General features: G+C 42.9%; 1 protein-coding gene across 4 annotated transcripts in view; it reads right to left on the reverse strand.

Annotated features, from left to right (window-relative positions):
* LOC117369259 overlaps positions 1-17,800 on the reverse strand; it is an 89,584-nt gene that overhangs the window by 18,650 nt on the left and 53,134 nt on the right. For all 4 annotated transcript variants that reach the window (XM_033963553.1, XM_033963555.1, XM_033963554.1 and 1 more), the window contains exons 9-11: positions 11,307-11,514; positions 8,114-8,256; positions 2,906-3,019 (exon numbers count right to left, since the gene is read on the reverse strand). In XM_033963553.1, the coding sequence (XP_033819444.1) occupies positions 2,906-3,019; positions 8,114-8,256; positions 11,307-11,514 (465 nt within the window). The remainder of the gene's footprint in view (positions 1-2,905; positions 3,020-8,113; positions 8,257-11,306; positions 11,515-17,800) is intronic.

The following is a 17,800-nucleotide window of genomic DNA, read 5'->3' on the forward strand; positions in this document are numbered from 1 at the left end:
GAGATGCTGATGAGTGCATCTCCCCTGGTTTCCTTCATGTCACAGCTGGGCTGTAGCTAGACTTATCAGTCAGGTGCTACACCTCTCCTCCTTGCTCACTACACATTAGGCTAGACCTCTGATAGATGCTGGGATAGGGTAACCATATGGCTCCAGAAAAAGGAGGGCAGAGTGAGACATCTGGGTTTTACTTCTACTGAAAGCAATGGAAGTAAGGAGGACAAATAAGAGACATCTGGGCTTTACTCCCATTGAAAGCAATGGAAATAAAATCCGGATGTCTCAATCCGTCCACCTTTTTCTTGAGTCATATGGCAACCCTATGCTGGGACTCTGGTAATTGTGCTTACTTTCTTAGCTTCTACTCTGCTCTGATTCAATAGTACTGTTCTCATACTGGTTCCAATTTCTGGCTACTCATATTGCTGCTGGCTTCCTTCACTTCCAGCCCACTGGTGAGGCTATGAGTTAGGGCTCTACAATGGTTGATGCTTTAGCCAATGCTGTGAGACTACGATTCACCTTTAGGAGTTAACTTTTCAAAATGAATGGGGGTGCTAATTCAACACCCATTACCCCTCTCTGCATACAGTAAAGAACTGAACATAATACTGGAGGTGTTAATGTCCCCACAGAGTTGGCAGTGGCACCTTTGAACTGGACATTATTTTGGTTCAGTATACTACTGGTGAGGAATGAAGTATATTAAATGATATATCTCTAGTAAAACACTTCATTAGATTCAGTGCAACAGAAAACTAAACTCATATATCTGTATTCTTTCCTTTTTACCTAGCAATATATTTATCAGAGGCAAAAAGCCTTAGAAGCGTTCAGGCAAAAATGTGTTGGTAATCTCATATCATGAGTTAAAAACACCTTTTGGTTCTCCTTCTAGATGGGCATCTGAAATTAATGCCTCACTTGCCCTGCCCTTATTGAGGGTAATTTTATTATAGGTTGCCTATTTACAGATAGTGATGTGTTTTTATAAAACAGTCCCACCTATAATGCTTGGGAGCAGATGTAAATGTACACAGGCAGAGTATGTCAATAGGTATTTTATACACTACAGAGTAAATAGGCCACTGGCAGTGGTCAGTGGGGTTTTTTTTTAGGATGCTGCTGGTGTTATGCCTAGATTATTCAATGGTGGGCCATGACTGGGCACTGGCACTGAAAAACCACATTTGTGAGGCTGGATATCGCTATCTGGTTAAATATAATTAGTGATATTTAACTGTCTAAGTCAGGGGTGTCCAACCTGCGGCCCCGTGAAGTATTTTGTGTGGCCCCGGTCGAGGGCGATGCAGAGTTTTCCTCTGCTGCCCCCGGGTGTTTACCGTCTTGCCAGCTCCCTCCTGTGTCTTGCTGCAGCATTTGCACGTTTGTGTGGCCCCAGAAACATTTTTTTCGGCCAATGCGGCCCAGTGAAGCCAAAAGGTTGGACACCCCTGGTCTAAGTGAAAAGAGGCAAAGATGGAACTGTGTTTTATGTGGTCTCATTTCTCTAACTTAAGGCAGTGAAGTGCTGAACATCGCCACTTAGTTGCATAAGTGCCGACTCCACCCTCAGATCGCCCAGAAAATCACTGGCTAAGGCATTAACTGGTTAGTGCAAATATTCAGCGGCATTAAACGGTTAAATGCCACTTAATATCAGTAGATACAGTGGCGTATCAAGGGAGGTCAGCAACCGGCATTGCCACGCCATGCGCTCCCCGCTCTTCTCCGCCACAGGAGTGTCCCCCAACTTCCCCCCCTGTGTACCTCTTGACGTTCGCCTGCCTGAGCAGCATCTTCCACTTGCTGCTCACGCTGACCTCAGTTCCCTTCTGATATCACGTCCTGGTCCTGCGACCTGGAAGTGACATCAAGAGGGAGCTGAGGCCAGTGTGAGCAACAAATGGAGGATGCTGCTCACGCCAGTGAACATTTAAAGAGGTACACAGAAGAGGCAGAGAAAAGGTGGGGGCGCAGGTGCCCCCCTGCGAAGACAGTGCCCGGGGCGGTCCACCCCCTGCCCCCACCTTACTACGCCGCAGAGTAGATAGCTCCACACATGCAATTTAACCAGGCAAGGGCCTCTCCTGCTCAGTTAAATCACTTTGAATATTGACCCCTATATGCATACTTCAACACTCTACTCATACTACGTTCCTGAACATGTCTAAACATGAGTCAAGTAAAAGCACATTGTTCTTTAATACACAAACCCATTAAATTTTTGGGACTCTTTACACATGAAAAATTCTTTATAACCTTACTCCTTTATACCATCCTGATGATGAGTGAGCATAGGTCTATAGGGCCCGAGTTCATAATATCATGGTAAGCATTGATGTGCAGGGTTTAAAGCCCTTGAAGACTCTAGGCCTGCATGGGGACATTTAATCTGGAAACACACAAGTATGGTTGAAACTGGCACAGGGCAGTTTACTATGAATCATCAAGTAATAATTACTGTACACAGGTCCACATGCGGATGTGTGTGCAGGAAGGTGCCGCCTACGCACATATGTACATTGGGAAACAGCACATGCTTGGGTAGAGTAGTGCTTCATGTCAGGGTAATGTCTTCAAATGGGCTTGTTTTAAGCCTACCATGTCAGGAATGAACCTCACTCCCAAATCAGGGTACGCTGGAGATGATCTCAGTCTCAGTTCTACTGCTACTGCTTGTCTCAATGCTCCCTTCTAGAAGTCAGAAGATGAAATTTAAAAAAAGGAAGCCCTTGGAATTTCTTTTTTTATCAGGCCGGAGGCACCCAGCAAAACTGGGAGAATTTCTGTATCCTTTTGCCATGGTTCCTTGGTTTCCGATGTGCACATGAGTGTACACGAGTGTGCTATAGAAGGTCATAATGTAATCCCTTTGAAGGCATTCAGTAGGTTTAATTCTTACCTTGCAAATAGAATTCAGAGGCGTCACAGGAACAGTGATCACTAATGGATCTGCTTAGGGCTCTTCTCATCTGCATTACCTCTTCGACTTGGACCTCATTCCACCTGGTGCAATCTGGGCAGGAGAAAGGAAAAATGTAGGGGGTAGATATTCAGCCAGTGGTGATGAGTGGGTTGTTGTTGTTTTTTTTTTAGCTGGCAGTGTTGTTATTCATGGATATTCCTGAATACTGGCACTTAATCGCATAAGTGCCAACTCTGCTCTTGGACTGCCCACAAAATAGCCGGCTCTCAGTTTAGCAGTCTGTGGTGATATTCAGCGGCACAGAGTACTGTTGAATATTAGCAGATAGCCCCGCACAAGCAATTCAACCAGCCAGGGACTCTTTCTGCCCAGTTAAATCACTTTGAATATAAATCCCATAGGACAGTGGTTCTTGAACCTGTCCTGAGGGACCCCCCCTGCCAGTCGGTTTTCAAAATAGCCCTGATTAATATGCATGAGGCAGATTTGCATATAATAAGAGTAAGGGATATCTTGAAAACCCGACTGGCTGTGGATCCCCCAAGACAGGTTTAAGAACCACTGCCATAGAATTTAAAGCGAAAAAAAAAAAAAGATGGCAAGAAAATTCTCATAGATAAAATATCAAGCGAGGTTAAATTAGATCTTTCCCGCTAATTTATTTTCCCTGAGTCTCTCCAGACCAGTCCAGATGCTCTCCTGCCAGCAGATGGAGATTGAGAACCAAACTGCAACACTACTCTTCAAGTGGCTATTCAGTCTGTTCAAAGTATGCCTGACTGCTGCCTCCCTTAGCCCAGACCAACAAGGCGATACTACAAAGGCATCAGGAAAGTGATACATGACCTCTTTAAGGTGTACACATCTAGAATGATCTCCAGCAAATCAAAGATCTGTATTTACCCGGGCTCACCTCTGATGAAACAACTTTAGCTAACCTCCTACAGAGAAAAGGCAAACTTTCATTGTGAACCTCTGGAGGAGGTAGCAGGCGCAGTGAGGAAATCCCTGACTCCTTTTTTTTTTTTAAGTTCAATGAGTTTTTATTAAGGTTTTACAACAAAACAGAAAATAATACAGATGTGTAACATCAAAACATTGCATTAAGACGCATATTGAATCATAGCAGATCCGTAATGTAATGCCCCAAACCAGGGGAACAATAATACAAATGATTAGTATTTCCAGGAAGAGGGAAAAAGAAAAAGGGAGGAAAGAACAGATCAGGATATCTTGTACTTAAACACTGCAACCGCTTTGCACGTCCTTTTCTACACTCAAAAAAGAAGCACCTAAATGGTATAAACATGCAAGACTTCAGAAACACCAACATCCTCTTGATACGGAACATAAATGGTCATTAGATTTTCAATTGTCATTGGATGAAAACCATTGGGAACATCTGTGGTCACGTACTCATACTATATGCAAATCAGCATCCTTCCTCCAAACATCCTTATTTCTCAATCATAGGGCTTATTGGACTCCTAGCCGTCTGGCTCGATTTAAAAAAGGAGAATCGGATAAATGCTGGTCCTGCAACTCCTCTCCGGGTACACTTAAACACATGCTATTCGATTGTCCGTTGCTACAACAGTTCTGGGCCAGTGTCATATCTGATATTAACAAATTGCTTCAAACGTCCCTTCTTCTCTCATACAATTCTATAATCCTAGGAAGTGTCAAATCTTCTGTCTTTTTTCACAAAGATGAGGATTGCCTTATTCATCTACTCCTTTTGATTGCGATCAAGACTATCCTTTCTAATTGGAAAAACCTTGAAAGAGTGTCCTATGATGTCTGGTGGAACACTACTTGCCTGACAGTCAAATATGAGAAAATTGCTGCGGAAAGATTAGGCTTGATGCATAAGTTTAACAGGCTTTGGGGCCCCTTACTACAATATGCTGACTTACCACTTAATTCTCCAGATTAGCCCTTATAATTCATGAAACTCTTACATTATTATGCCCTTTGACTATATTTGACATTATAATCGAAATCATAATTCCTCTATGTCTCATTATCTTAATGTTATTGATATATTATGTTGGTACATGTTTATCATTTGATTGTGTACAGACTTTACATCAGTGTTTAAGTACTGACTCCTTAAAAGAACCAGTTTTGAATGAAAATCTGTTATTCAGAGTACCACTCATTCATCCTAGCCTATATCTCTACCTCAGATCCCCCCCACCCCCCTGCCTCAAGCTTTGGCATAATCCTCCAGTAATTGAGGAGCCTTGGATTGACAGACTTGCTTCAGCAGTTTCTTCAATTCCTCCCCAACTAGAGGTACCCTTTAAAAGGAAGCTTACTGATATGAGTCTTAGAGATAATATCAACTGACCAATTCCTTAGCCACAAGCATTTCCTTGTCACAACTAACAATACCAAATTCTTTGCAGATGCTCTAATCAAATCATATAAAGCCTCTGCCAAGTAAGCTGTATTCATCTCCAACGATGACAGCAGCAAAAACTCTGTTTCCTCAGACTGCCATGGTGTCTGGAAGGCTCTTGAACCACCTGTCATTTGTCTTGCTACATAAGCACCACAGACTGCCAAAACTTTGAAAGCCTGCTTTAAAAGAGTTTCCCTCCAATAATCTAACAAATCTTTTAGCACCATTTTACCATCCAATGGAATAGCAGCCTTCTTAGTTACTGCTGACACCACTGCATCTACTTTGGGCAAGCATAGTCTCTCTTTCTTCTTGTCTGCTAGTGGATAAAGCTTCACCATGGATCAGCCTACTCAGAAATGAACACCTCGGACATTCCGCTCTTCAGAGATATTGTCCTGCAGTGCCTCATGAAATGAGAAGAGCTTGAAAGTCTTATGGACTCCTACTGGGAGAAGATCTTATAAAACAGTAGGAGCCTGTCATTCCAAATGAAAGCTTTAAAATAAAGAACCCTTGCGGGATTAAGGAGAGTAACTCATCCCTATGAAAAATGCAGACCATGAAGGTGTCCTCTTCAGTGGAACCTGCTCAGCGTCTGAATCATACTGCTCCTCCTCATCAACTTGAGCATCCTCCACATCCTCATCCAAAATAGAGGAGCCCCCTCCTCCCTGAATATTCTGAGGCTACTTCCTCCTGTTCCCCTGAAGAAGACAGTCTCAGATTCTTGGTCATTCTGTGAGGGTATCTAATGCACTAGAGACAAACACTAGAGAAAAATTAAACAGAGAGGTGCCCTAAGGCACTGAATCTAGAGCCGTGACAGTGTTGGGAACCAAGAAAGGTGGGGGGGGGGGGTTACTAACAGTGCTACAGCAGCTGACCTGAATTATAGTGGCAGTTCCTGCTAAAAATGACTCACCTGCTGTCTCTGGGAGAACATCATTTTCAGCTAAGAATTTGGAGGATGGAATGCTCTGCTTGTAAGTGCAAATCACCTCATACTCCCGGCAGTGGTCTGCTGTTGACAAGAGCAACTGGCAACTTCCACAGATGGTGCATCTCTTATCCTGCTCCTGGTTCGCTGTGACTATGTGACTTGAAAGTACTAAAGGCCTAGAAGACAATGACCACTGGCAGGTGCCACTTTCAAGCTCTCTTCCCCTCTCTATGTCTTCCCTGAAACATTGCCCCAAAAGCTGCTGATTACAGCTGGTGTAGTCAAAGAACTGAGGGCTATTCTTTTTTTATTGAAATGTTTTCTGTGGAGAATTAAGCTTGGGCACTCCAGGCACCGTACAATGACATGACAAGGGCAGGGGCAGAGGCATAAGGTAACTGTAGGGATGGAAGTCTGATAAGTTCTGATCCAGGGCATCAGAACACAGGCAAGGTCAGCACACAGGCAGAATAAAATAAGAACATAAGAAGTTGCCTCCACTGAGGCAGACTAGAGGTCCATCTCGCCCAGCGGTCCGCTCCCGCGGCGGCCCATCAGGCCTATTGCCTGAGCAGTGGTCCCTGACTATTTCTATAACCTACCTCTACTTCTATCCCTATAACCTACCTCTAGGTTTACCAGAGCATTCTGGGATGCCCAAAAAAGCTGTCTTACTACCTGCTGGATACAGAGAAAAACCAAGCACCCAAAAGCTGCACAAGGTGCTCAAAGATGGATGTCACAGTTTAGTTCTCAGTTTCCGCATTCTGGCAGGAGAGCTTAATCCAAGCATCTTGGCTGGTCTATTGGGATGATAAGGAAATGTATCTTATCCTTTAAGCAATAAGCTCAGCTGGTAAGATGATATTGTTTAGAGAAGAATAAATACCTGCTGAAGCCTGACCCAACGGAAGTAGACAGAGCTTTTGCCTCTAATGACAATTCCAACCCCAAGCATCAATAGCACAGGCTACTACAAGAAGATATACAGCTTCAAGAAATTTGAAGAACTGGCAATATATTCTGCACCAATCAAATGCCATTCCTCACCCACATCCTTTCAATCTCAGTCCCTTGTAGCCATGAGAGACCCACATATACTTGGCCTTCCCATTCTTCAATGTTAAGTGATCCAGTTGCACAGGATAGACCTACACAAGATTCTCTTACACCTGTGTTACCTGGGCACATTTCTTTTCCCACTCATACAGTAGCTTCTGAGAGAAGTAAGATACATAAGAACATAAGAACTGCCGCTGCTGGGTCAGACCAGTGGTCCATTGCGCCCAGCAGTCCGCTCACGCGGCGGCCCCCAGGTCGAAGACCTGTGCCCTAACCGAGACCAGCTCTACCTGCATTCGTTCTGGTTCAGCAAGAACTTGTCCAACCTTGTCTTGAATCCCTGGAGCGTGTTTTCCCTTATAACAGACTCCGGGAGAGCATTCCAGTTCTCCACCACTCTTTGGGTGAAGAAGAACTTCCTTACGTTCGTACGGAATCTATCCCCTTTTAACTTCAGAGAGTGCCCTCTCGGTCTCTCTACCTTGGAGAGGGTGAACAACCTATCTTTATCTACTAAGTCTATTCCCTTCATTATCTTGAATGTTTCGATCATGTCTCCTCTTTTCAAGGGAGAATATGCCCAGCTTCTCTAATCTCTCACCGTATGGCAACTCCCCCAACCCCTTAACCATTTTAGTCGCTCTTCTCTGGACCTTTTCGATAGTACCATGTCCTTCTTCATGTATGGTGACCAGTGCATAGGATACATAGATACATAGGATTCACACACCCAGTCTCCAAAAACAGATAATGATACAGACTGTTTTCTTACTGAGATTCTTTAAGCAGATGTCGAGAGACACAGAGAAGCCTTTCAGAGGACAACTATTCTCTGTGCCAGGGGTGGGGTCTGAAACAGCAAACTGCACAGTTGCATTTGTGTTACAGCAGGAACATCGGCTCAAAGACAGTATCCTAAGGAAAAAATATATAAGTGTAAAATTATTCCTCTTCATTGTAAATCTGATTATCTTCTATTTGTGCAGCTGCAGGTTCCTCCTACAGCTAACTCCTTTTTTTGTGGGACAATGGATAGAGAGCTGAGTGTCTCTGGAGCTTTAAAAAATTGTTATGTAGAGAGCAATTTAATAACAGGGCAAGAAAGGCACATAGATGCATGTGTTGTGTCAATTTAATAAAGGCCTGAAAACAATATTTGTGAAGGCAGCTAACAAAATTCAGTATACCTCCCACCAACAATAGTATACATCAGTCGTATCATCAGAATGTAAATTTAGCTATACGTATAATCCAGCGAGGCTGCCGCATGAAGTTTCGGCAGACATTTTGAAACTCTTTAGACTGGCAGCGGCAGGAAAGAGTTGGGCTTTTTCCTGCCCCCCGAAGAAGCCACTAGATCACCAGGGATAAGGTAAGACACAGGGGGAAGTTGGATCAGTGTTGTACCATGGGGAGAGGGTTAGGTAGGAGGGAGGGAGGGATGGCAGGGGAGGGGAGAGACAGATGGCAGGCAGAGCAAGGAGGGAGGCATTTAACTTTAAGTGTCTTTTATAGAATTTGGGCTTTAATGCTTACTTAGCACTTATGCGAGCAAGTGCTAGTATTATACAAAATTGCACATGCACTTGGTGCACAGATGGCATAAATGTAGCTGCCAGGTTATAGAATAGGGGATATATGGTTCTCAACAGCACTGTTCTTTAAAGTGGTGATGCTGAATATTCGAAGCTAAAGTTAGACATCCATTTAGCTTTTTACCTGCTGCTGGAGTGGCACAACTTAAACTTAATTTAACGTAAAAGCACATTTGTATTGTCCTACAATCCAGATTTCAAAACAAGGCCAATCCTGCAACACCACTTTTTAAAACGCATAATGCTGGTTGATTAAGTTAAAACAAGCTATGCATATATGTGGTCCAGATTTTTTTTTTTTTTTTTTTAATGCTCTGCTGACCTGTTCTTTCCTAGTGCCTAGTTCCTCCTTTAATACACATATACACTGATGTATACACTAAAAGATGATAGATCAGTAGTTCCAAACTGTGGCTTGTGATCTAAAATGGAATGTCAAAACCCTCATTTGCAATCAAGACCACAGCAGTCATAAACTAAAAACAACAACAAAAACAAAAGGAAGAATTGTGGCATCATCTATCCATGCATACCAGGACAACACTGTAATTTGACCTACATGGGCTCAACTGGAGGAAGGGGCTGCACCAGTATTGTCAGGTGACATCAGAAATCGGCTGGAGCAAGGTTTGGACATAATGTACACCTGAAGTGGCTTAATGGTTAGAGTGGGGTTTCTCATCTTCTCATCCTGGTCCTCAGGACACACCTAGCCACTTAGGTTTTCAAGATACATATAATGAATATGCATGACATACAATAGATACAGTTTATGCAGAATTATCTCATGCATTTTTTATTGTATATATCCTGCAAACCTGACTGGTTGAGTGTGTCCTGAGGACTTGGTTAAGAATCTTGGCTGAGAACCAGAGAAGCTAGGCTTTAAATCCTTTATCTGCCACTGCTCAAAACATTCCTTTTGACCTTGGGCAAGTCACTATCTCTCACTGTGCCAGATATTTATTTAGACTGTAAGCTCTATGACAAAAGGGTCTGAATACCTGAATACTTATGACCACTGTACAGTGCTGGGTATATTCAGTAAAACTTTAAAAATGGTAAGTATTATATTGCAGGCCAACCCCCCCCCAAACAAACCTCTGTACAAGAAATTTAGAGCCCAACAATTCACCTTTCTTCACTTTCCCCTGTGCATCATCTCTCTTTCCCTTTCAGTAAGATACCCATGCTCAACAATTCTCCCTTTCTATTCCCTCTCCACCTCAGCATCTCTTTCCCTTACTTTCTCCATTCTTTCACCCTATGTCCCAAGTTCATGCTCCCCTCCCTCCCTCCCTCCATTCTGTATCCCAAATTCACGCTCCCTTCCTCCTTTCTTCCTTGCTTCTATCCTTTGTCCAAAGTGTGTGCTCCCTCCCTTCCTTCTGGGACCTCAATGGTGGAACGACCTACCACATTACATTAGAATTGAAAAAGATATCTCTACATTTAAAAAATTATTAAAGACTTATTTATTTAATGACGCTTTTAATAATTGAAAGTTTTCACACTTTTTGGATATGCTTTTAATAATGCTATGGTTTTTAACACCCCCTCCTTTTGTATTTTCCATTATTTCTACTAAAAATTTTAAAATTGTTACTTTTAATCTCTTTTCCTCCCGACTCATGTATGTATAATATGTATCCACTATGTATATTGTTAAGTTTCTTTTTATTGCTCTTTATTGATTTTGTACATCGCTTAGTAATTTTAATAGGCGATTAATCAAATACACTAATAAACTTGAAACTTGAAACTTTATATCCCACCTTTAACAAAGTGGGTTACAATACCACATTCACAGTAAGCATTACAAACAGCCATAAGACACACATGTAAAAATTTCATCGGATGTTTTGCACTTGGACGTTTCTGTGGTCAAAAATTGGGAATAAAGTTGGCCATTCTAAGGTTCCACGTCCTGGCGGCCAAGACTTCTAAGTAGGCAATTTTTAAAAAATTGGGAAATCTAGCAATTTTGTCAGTTTCAAAAATGGCCTTTGGTCTGCCTCTGACTTTGGACATCTTACAAGAAATGTCCAAAGTCGGACTTAGATGTCCTATTGAAAATATCCCTCTTTGTCTATTGCTGATCAGCTTTTCTGCCCTAATTTGGTGTTCCTTTTTACTTATTTTTAGGATAATTTTTATTATTGTAAACTGTTTTATTTGCTATAACAGGCATTATATAAGGGTATGAAGACTCTGTCTTTATCTGTAACATTACAAGGTCCAAAACTGTGTTTCCCATAAGACAGTTCTCAGCACCAACAACCCACCACAAGATTAATCAAAATTCAACTTCTTTATTCTCACTTCCCTATGAAGTTTGTCTTCTCACGCCTTACACCTTTACTGTCTTACCTTGATTTCTTACTGGAAATAAAATGTGCAGCCCCAAAAACACTGAGTGGTTCAGGGTCAGACTTCCATGTATAAACAACAGCATCTACCAGATTCCTGCCAGTGGCCGTCATTCCTACTGGAAAATCGTTCATCATGCCACGGTATACAGCTACAGCAGTCGCATTGTTCTCAGCAGCTGGAGCATGGTTATGTGACAGCAGCTGATCTGGAAGACAGAGGAAGAGATGAGATAATTAAAATGGGCACAAAGTAAGAGGTACATTCATGTCACTGCCAGAGCAATGGCACACAAAGATGCCACACTTGCATACATCTGCAGTAGGTGAGTATTAATACTGTGGTTGCTTATGCCAGAACTTCCCAAATTTGTCAGGATACTCACATGATTATGCATGAGATCAATTTGCATACATTAAAAATTCAGCATGACTGATCTCATGCGTACTCATTCCAGGTACAGTGGTGCCTCGCATAACGAATGCCTCGCACAACGAACGCTGCACACAACGAACTTCATGTCTTGATTCACACAACGAACTTCGTTTCACACAACGAACTTCGTTTCACACAACGAAGTCGCCCGAGCTGCCGATGTATTGCATCCTTCCGCGCAGGCACTGCAGGCAGTCATTAGTCACTGCGCTTAACTGCCCTCTCTCACTGTATACAGTCGTCCTTTTAAGATAAACTCAATATTTTTTATATATCATGGCTTCTAAAAAAAGCAGGAAGGTGATTTCTGTTGAAATGAAACGGGAAATAATTAGAAGGAGTGAATGTGGGGTAAAACAGTGTGACCTCGTCAAAGAGTTTGGCCTCAGCAAGACCACCATTTTCACCATTTTGACAAATTTATCTTTTTTTATGTCATCTTAGCATATTTTATGCTGCAGAACGAATTATTTTTTTTAACATGTATTGTTATGGGAAAACGCGTTTCACATAACGAACTTTTCGCATAACAAACTTGCTCCTGGAACGAATTAAGTTCGTTGTGTGAGGCACCACTGTATCTGGAAAATGTGATTGGCTCACCAGGATAGTTTTGGGAAAGCCTAGCTTATGCAACCAAATGCTAAAAAGGAAAAGCTGCAATCCCAAGCCTTGCAGGCTAAGACTACTAGACAGACAATTGCAACCCTCAGAAAAGGTCTTCAACAAGGACAGAATAATTTGTACACATGAGCTTGACTAAAGCAATCCAACCCAAAAGGAACACCTGAACTGTTTTCTTAAACAGTAAGCCAGGAAGACTAGATTGCCCTACAAGTTCAAATACTCCTTCTTTACAATTATTTTCAGTCGGATCCTTCTTCCACTTTCTGAAGGATTCTCTTTTAGCTCTAATAGCTTCCTTCACCTCACTCGTTCAACCACGCTGGCTGCCGTTTGGTCTTCCTTCCTCCTTTTTTAATACATGGAATATATCGTCTGGGCTTCCAGGATGGTATTTTTAAATAACATCCATGCCTGATGTATATTTTTTACCTCTGCAGCTGCACTTTTAAGTTTTTTTTACCAGTCTCCTCGTGTTATCATAGTCTCCTTTTTTAAAGTGAAGTGCTGTTGTATTGGATTTCCTGTGTAAACTTATTCCAACTTATATTCAAGAATTTCTTCATTGCCCACTCCCACAAACTCTGTTACCACTCATACACATCCCTAAATTGCAAAGCAGTTAACCACTGCTTGAATACAAAGAATTAATCTGTAGTTTCTGCTTTGCAACTCAATTGAATAGGGTCAAAATATCATTTTTTTAGGCCCAGTACAAACTTTGAAGTTGAGCTTCCTCTCACATACATATCTAATGAATGAAACATATCTAACCCTCTTGAAGCTAGATCTATATATATAAAATCGGAGGTATGTATGTGTGTGTGTGTGTGTGTATGTGTGTATGTGCCGCGATCACGCAAAAACGGCTTGACCGATTTGAACGAAACTTGGTATGCAGATTTCTCACTACCTGGGATATGTTCTGGGGGTCTCGCGGCCCACCTGCACATGTGGGCGGAGCTACAAACATAAAATCAGATTTCACCCATTCATGTCAATGGAAAAAATGTAAAAAGCTGCCATTCTCACAGTAATTCAAAAACGGCTTGACCGATTTGAACGAAATTTGGTATGCAGATCCCTCACTACCTGGGGTGATATGTTCTGGGGGTCTCACGGCCCACCTGCACACGTGGGCGGAGCTACAAACAGTAAATCAGATTTCACCCATTCATGTCAATGGAAAAAATGTAAAAAGCTGCCATTCTCACTGTAATTCAAAAACGGCTTGATCGATTTGAACGAAACTTGGTATGCAGATCCCTCACTACCTGGGGTGATATGTTCTGGGGGTCTCGCGGCCCTCCTGCACACGTGGCCGGAGCTACAAACAGAAAATCAGATTTCACCCATTCATGTCAATGGAAAAAATGTAAGAAGCTGCCATTCTCACTGTAATTCAAAATCGGCTTGACCGATTTGGACGAAACTTGGTATGCAGATCCCTCACTACCTGGGGTGATATGTTCTGGGGGTCTCGCGGCCCACCTGCACACGTGGGCGGCGCTACAAACAGAAAATCAGATTTCACCCATTCATGTCAATGGAACAAATGTAAAAAGCTGCCATTCTCACAGTAATTCACAAACGGCTTAACCGATTTGAATGAAACTTGGTATGCAGATCCCTCACTACCTGGGGTGATATGTTCTGGGGGTCTCGCGGCCCTCCTGCACACGTGGGCGGAGCTACAAACTGAAAATCAGATTTCACCCATCCATGTCAATGGAAAAAATGTAAAACGCTGCCATTCTCACAGTAATTCAAAAACGGCTTGACCGATTTGAACGAAACTTGGTATGCAGATCCCTCACTACCTGGGGTGATATGTTCTGGGGGTCTCGCAGCCCACCTGCACACGTGGGCGGAGCTACAAACAGAAAATCAGATTTTACCCATTCATGTCAATGGAAAAAATGTAAAAAGCTGCCATTCTCACAGTAATTCAAAAACGGCTTGACCGATTTGAACTAAACTTGGTATGCAGATCCCTCACTACCTGGGGTGATATGTTCTGGGGGTCTCGCGGCCCACCTGTACACGTGGCCGGAGCTACAAACAGAAAATCAGATTTCACCCATTCATGTCAATGGAAAAAATGTAAAAAGCTGCCATTCTCACAGTAATTCAAAAACGGCTTGACCGATTTGAACGAAACTTGGTATGCAGATCCCTCACTACCTGGGGTGATATGTTCTGGGGGTCTCGCGGCCCACAACTCTATGTTGCTTGCTCAAGGGTGGGTTCACCCAAGAATTTATATGTTCTTGTTCCTGGAGGTGAAACTAAAATTGTTGTTTATAATCAAGTTTTGCGTTAGTTGTATTGTATTCATTTTGTCAAATATTTCACATTATAATTTGAATATATGTGTGTGTGTGTATGTATGTATGTTCCAGCATAACTCTTCAATGCATGGACAGATTTCAACCAAACTTGACATACACATTACTTACTATCTGAGGACAAACACTGTGGGGGTGGGAAGGGGGGGATATGTAAAAATGATTGAAAATGACAGATTTTAGTATCTACCCCATAGTGTTTTCGGGCTCACACATGAATACTCAGCATAACTCTGAAACGCATGGAGAGATTTCAACCAAACTTGGTACACATATGACTTACTATCTGGGGAAAAATATTGTGCAGGTGGGACGGGGTAAAATACTGTGGGGGTGGGAAGGGGGTGATATGTTAAAATTATCAAAAGCGACAGATATTAATGTCCAACCCATAGTTTTCGGGCTCGCAGAGATGAATACCGACACTCCCGATGCCGTTTAAGTCTACGTTCAGCCCCATAGAGAGGGACATTCCTTTGGGACATGTGGAGGGTAGGGAGTTGGGACATGGGGGTGAGGCATATGGGACATGTGATGGGGGGGTAACGTGGGGGGTGGGACATGTGGGACATATGAGGGTGGGACATGTAGGGGGTTGGACATTTTGGGATAAATAAATATCCGGGCAACGCCGGGTAATCAGCTAGTATCCTATATTTCTTTACATATTTTACTTCTAACAATATTTGACTATGAGGCACCCTTTCCACCTGACAGTAACTGCTATAGTTCCTTAAAGCGACAGTAGAGAGCTTCATGTTCTGTATTCTTCTCATGTTCAGGAGGCTTATTAAGAAAGATTAGGTTCTTACCTCAGTAATCTTCTTTCTTGTTTAGTGGTCCTGAAACGGTAGGGTTCTGCATCTCAACTCGCAAGTTGCTTGAAGAAAACTATCAATCATGTTTTCAACTCCACCTCCTTCCTAGGGAGCTGCTCCTGCCCCCTCAGTTTGTACAAAAGCAATCAAATACCACTTTAAAAAGGATGGAAACGGAGAAAAATCCCCAACACTATATTCCTGTTCTATTCTGTAACAAACATAGTAATTAACATTATAGCATCCAAACTTGTGCAACCAGCACTAACCATATACTGTACAGAGTTCATAGCTACTCGCATGTATGGTCTTGAGGATTTTCCTATGCATTATCCTTTTTTTTTTTATATCATCCCAGCTCCTCTGAAAGACAAAATAATTCTTAAATCCTGACTGATACTAAGGCAGGAGACAGGCGAAGCTCATTCACAGGGTGGAACTTCAGAACCACTAGACATATCTAAAAGAAAGAACTTAATCTTTCTTTCTAGTGGAATGTGTCTAATAGTCCTGAAATGATAGGGATGTACCAAAGCAATCCAGAGTCTAGGGAAGTCTACTGCACCTGCCTGTAAGACAGAGGCCCCGAAAGCAGTGTCCTTCCCAGCTGCTACTTATACCCTATAGAACCTGGAGAACGTATGGAGGGTAGATCAAGCAGCTGCTCTACAAATCTCCTTGGGCAAGACAGCCCTAGTCTCCGCCCATGAGGCAGCAACTCCTCTAGAAGAATGCACTCTCAATGTGATTGGCAGCTCTTTACCACAGCCTATAAATGCAGAGGAAATGGCCATTTTAATCCATCTGGAAATCGAGGCTTTAGGCAAAACTCATTGGTAACAGAGAAGCATGCACTTGACATCCAGCAAACGCAATGTTTTACCCTTTTTCTTAGACCCCATAGGGCAAACAAACTTCCTGATTGATGTGGAAGGCTGAGACCACTTTGGGTAAGAAGGTTGGAACCGTGATCCTAAGAATGGCTTCATGCAGGAAAGAGCTTGAAACTCAGAAACCCATCTCAATGACATAATCGCCACCAGGAACCCTGTCTTGATTGTAAGATCTAAAAGGGAAGCCTCCTTAAGGGCTCATACGGAGCTGTACTGAGACCATGCAACATGATGTTAAGGTTCCAGGAAGGGAAATGGGAACACACCAGAGAGTGACATTTGGGTGAGAGGCCAGGGAGCTTTCAGTGATCCTACTAACAACCCTTTCTGATGACCCTCGGTAGTCCAGGACTATGAAAATCGATGCTCGTGCTCTACATCCTTCACTGCACACCAACACTGAAAGAACTTCCAGGGCTTAGGATAGGCTGCCACCATCAACAGCTTCTTAGCTCTGAGCAAAGTGGCGATAACTACTTCTGAATAACCCTTGCTCATCAATACAGCCTGCTCAAGAGCCATACCTTAAGCCCAAAGCATTCCAGATTCCGAAAGGAATCAGTCCATGAGTGAGAAGATCCTCTAGAACTGACAGTCTGAGGCCTTCGTCCCTCTGGAGATAAACTAGATCCACATATCATGATCTGCAAGGCCAAACGAGAGCTACTAGGACCACTAATCCTGGATGGTTCATAATCCTGCGAATGACTCGACCGAGTATGGGCCACAGGGGAAACACGTACAAGAGCCCTGTTTCCGGCCACAGTTGGACTAACACATCCAACTCCTCCCCTCGCTTCCGAGTTTGTATCTTCAGCTGTAAAAATGAGGCAGCTTGATGTTCACTGCTAAAGCCATCAAATCCATCTATGGAGGCCCTAACACTGAACTATGGCATTGAACACCTGTGGAGACAATGACCATGCTCCTGAGTCAAAAGTCTGCCGACAGAGAAAGTCGGCCTGCACATTTCCCACTCCTGCTAAGTGAATTGCTGAGAGAGCCTGCAAGTGTTTTCTGCCCACCAGAAGAGGAATTGAGCCTCTAAGCACAACAGGGCACAACAGGGCACATATGCCTGTTGACATATGCTATCGTTGTTGAATTGTCTAATGACTGCCTTACCTTTCAGAGACTTCTCTAGTGCCTGAAGCGCTAGATGAATAGCTCTGAGTTCCAGGCAATTTATGGACCACTTCTGCTGAGCTGGAGTCCAACACCCCTGGATTGGGTGTCTGCTACAGTGACCCCCCAACTGCAAAAGCTGGCATCAGTTGTTAGTATCTCCTAGGAGAAGATGCGAAGAAGAATGCCTCTGGAAAGGGCAGCTGACCTCAGCCACCACAATAGGATGCTCTTCACTGTAGGTAGCCAGG

The sequence above is a fragment of the Geotrypetes seraphini genome, chromosome 11 (assembly GCF_902459505.1).
Source record: "Geotrypetes seraphini chromosome 11, aGeoSer1.1, whole genome shotgun sequence".
NCBI lineage: Eukaryota > Metazoa > Chordata > Amphibia > Gymnophiona > Dermophiidae > Geotrypetes > Geotrypetes seraphini.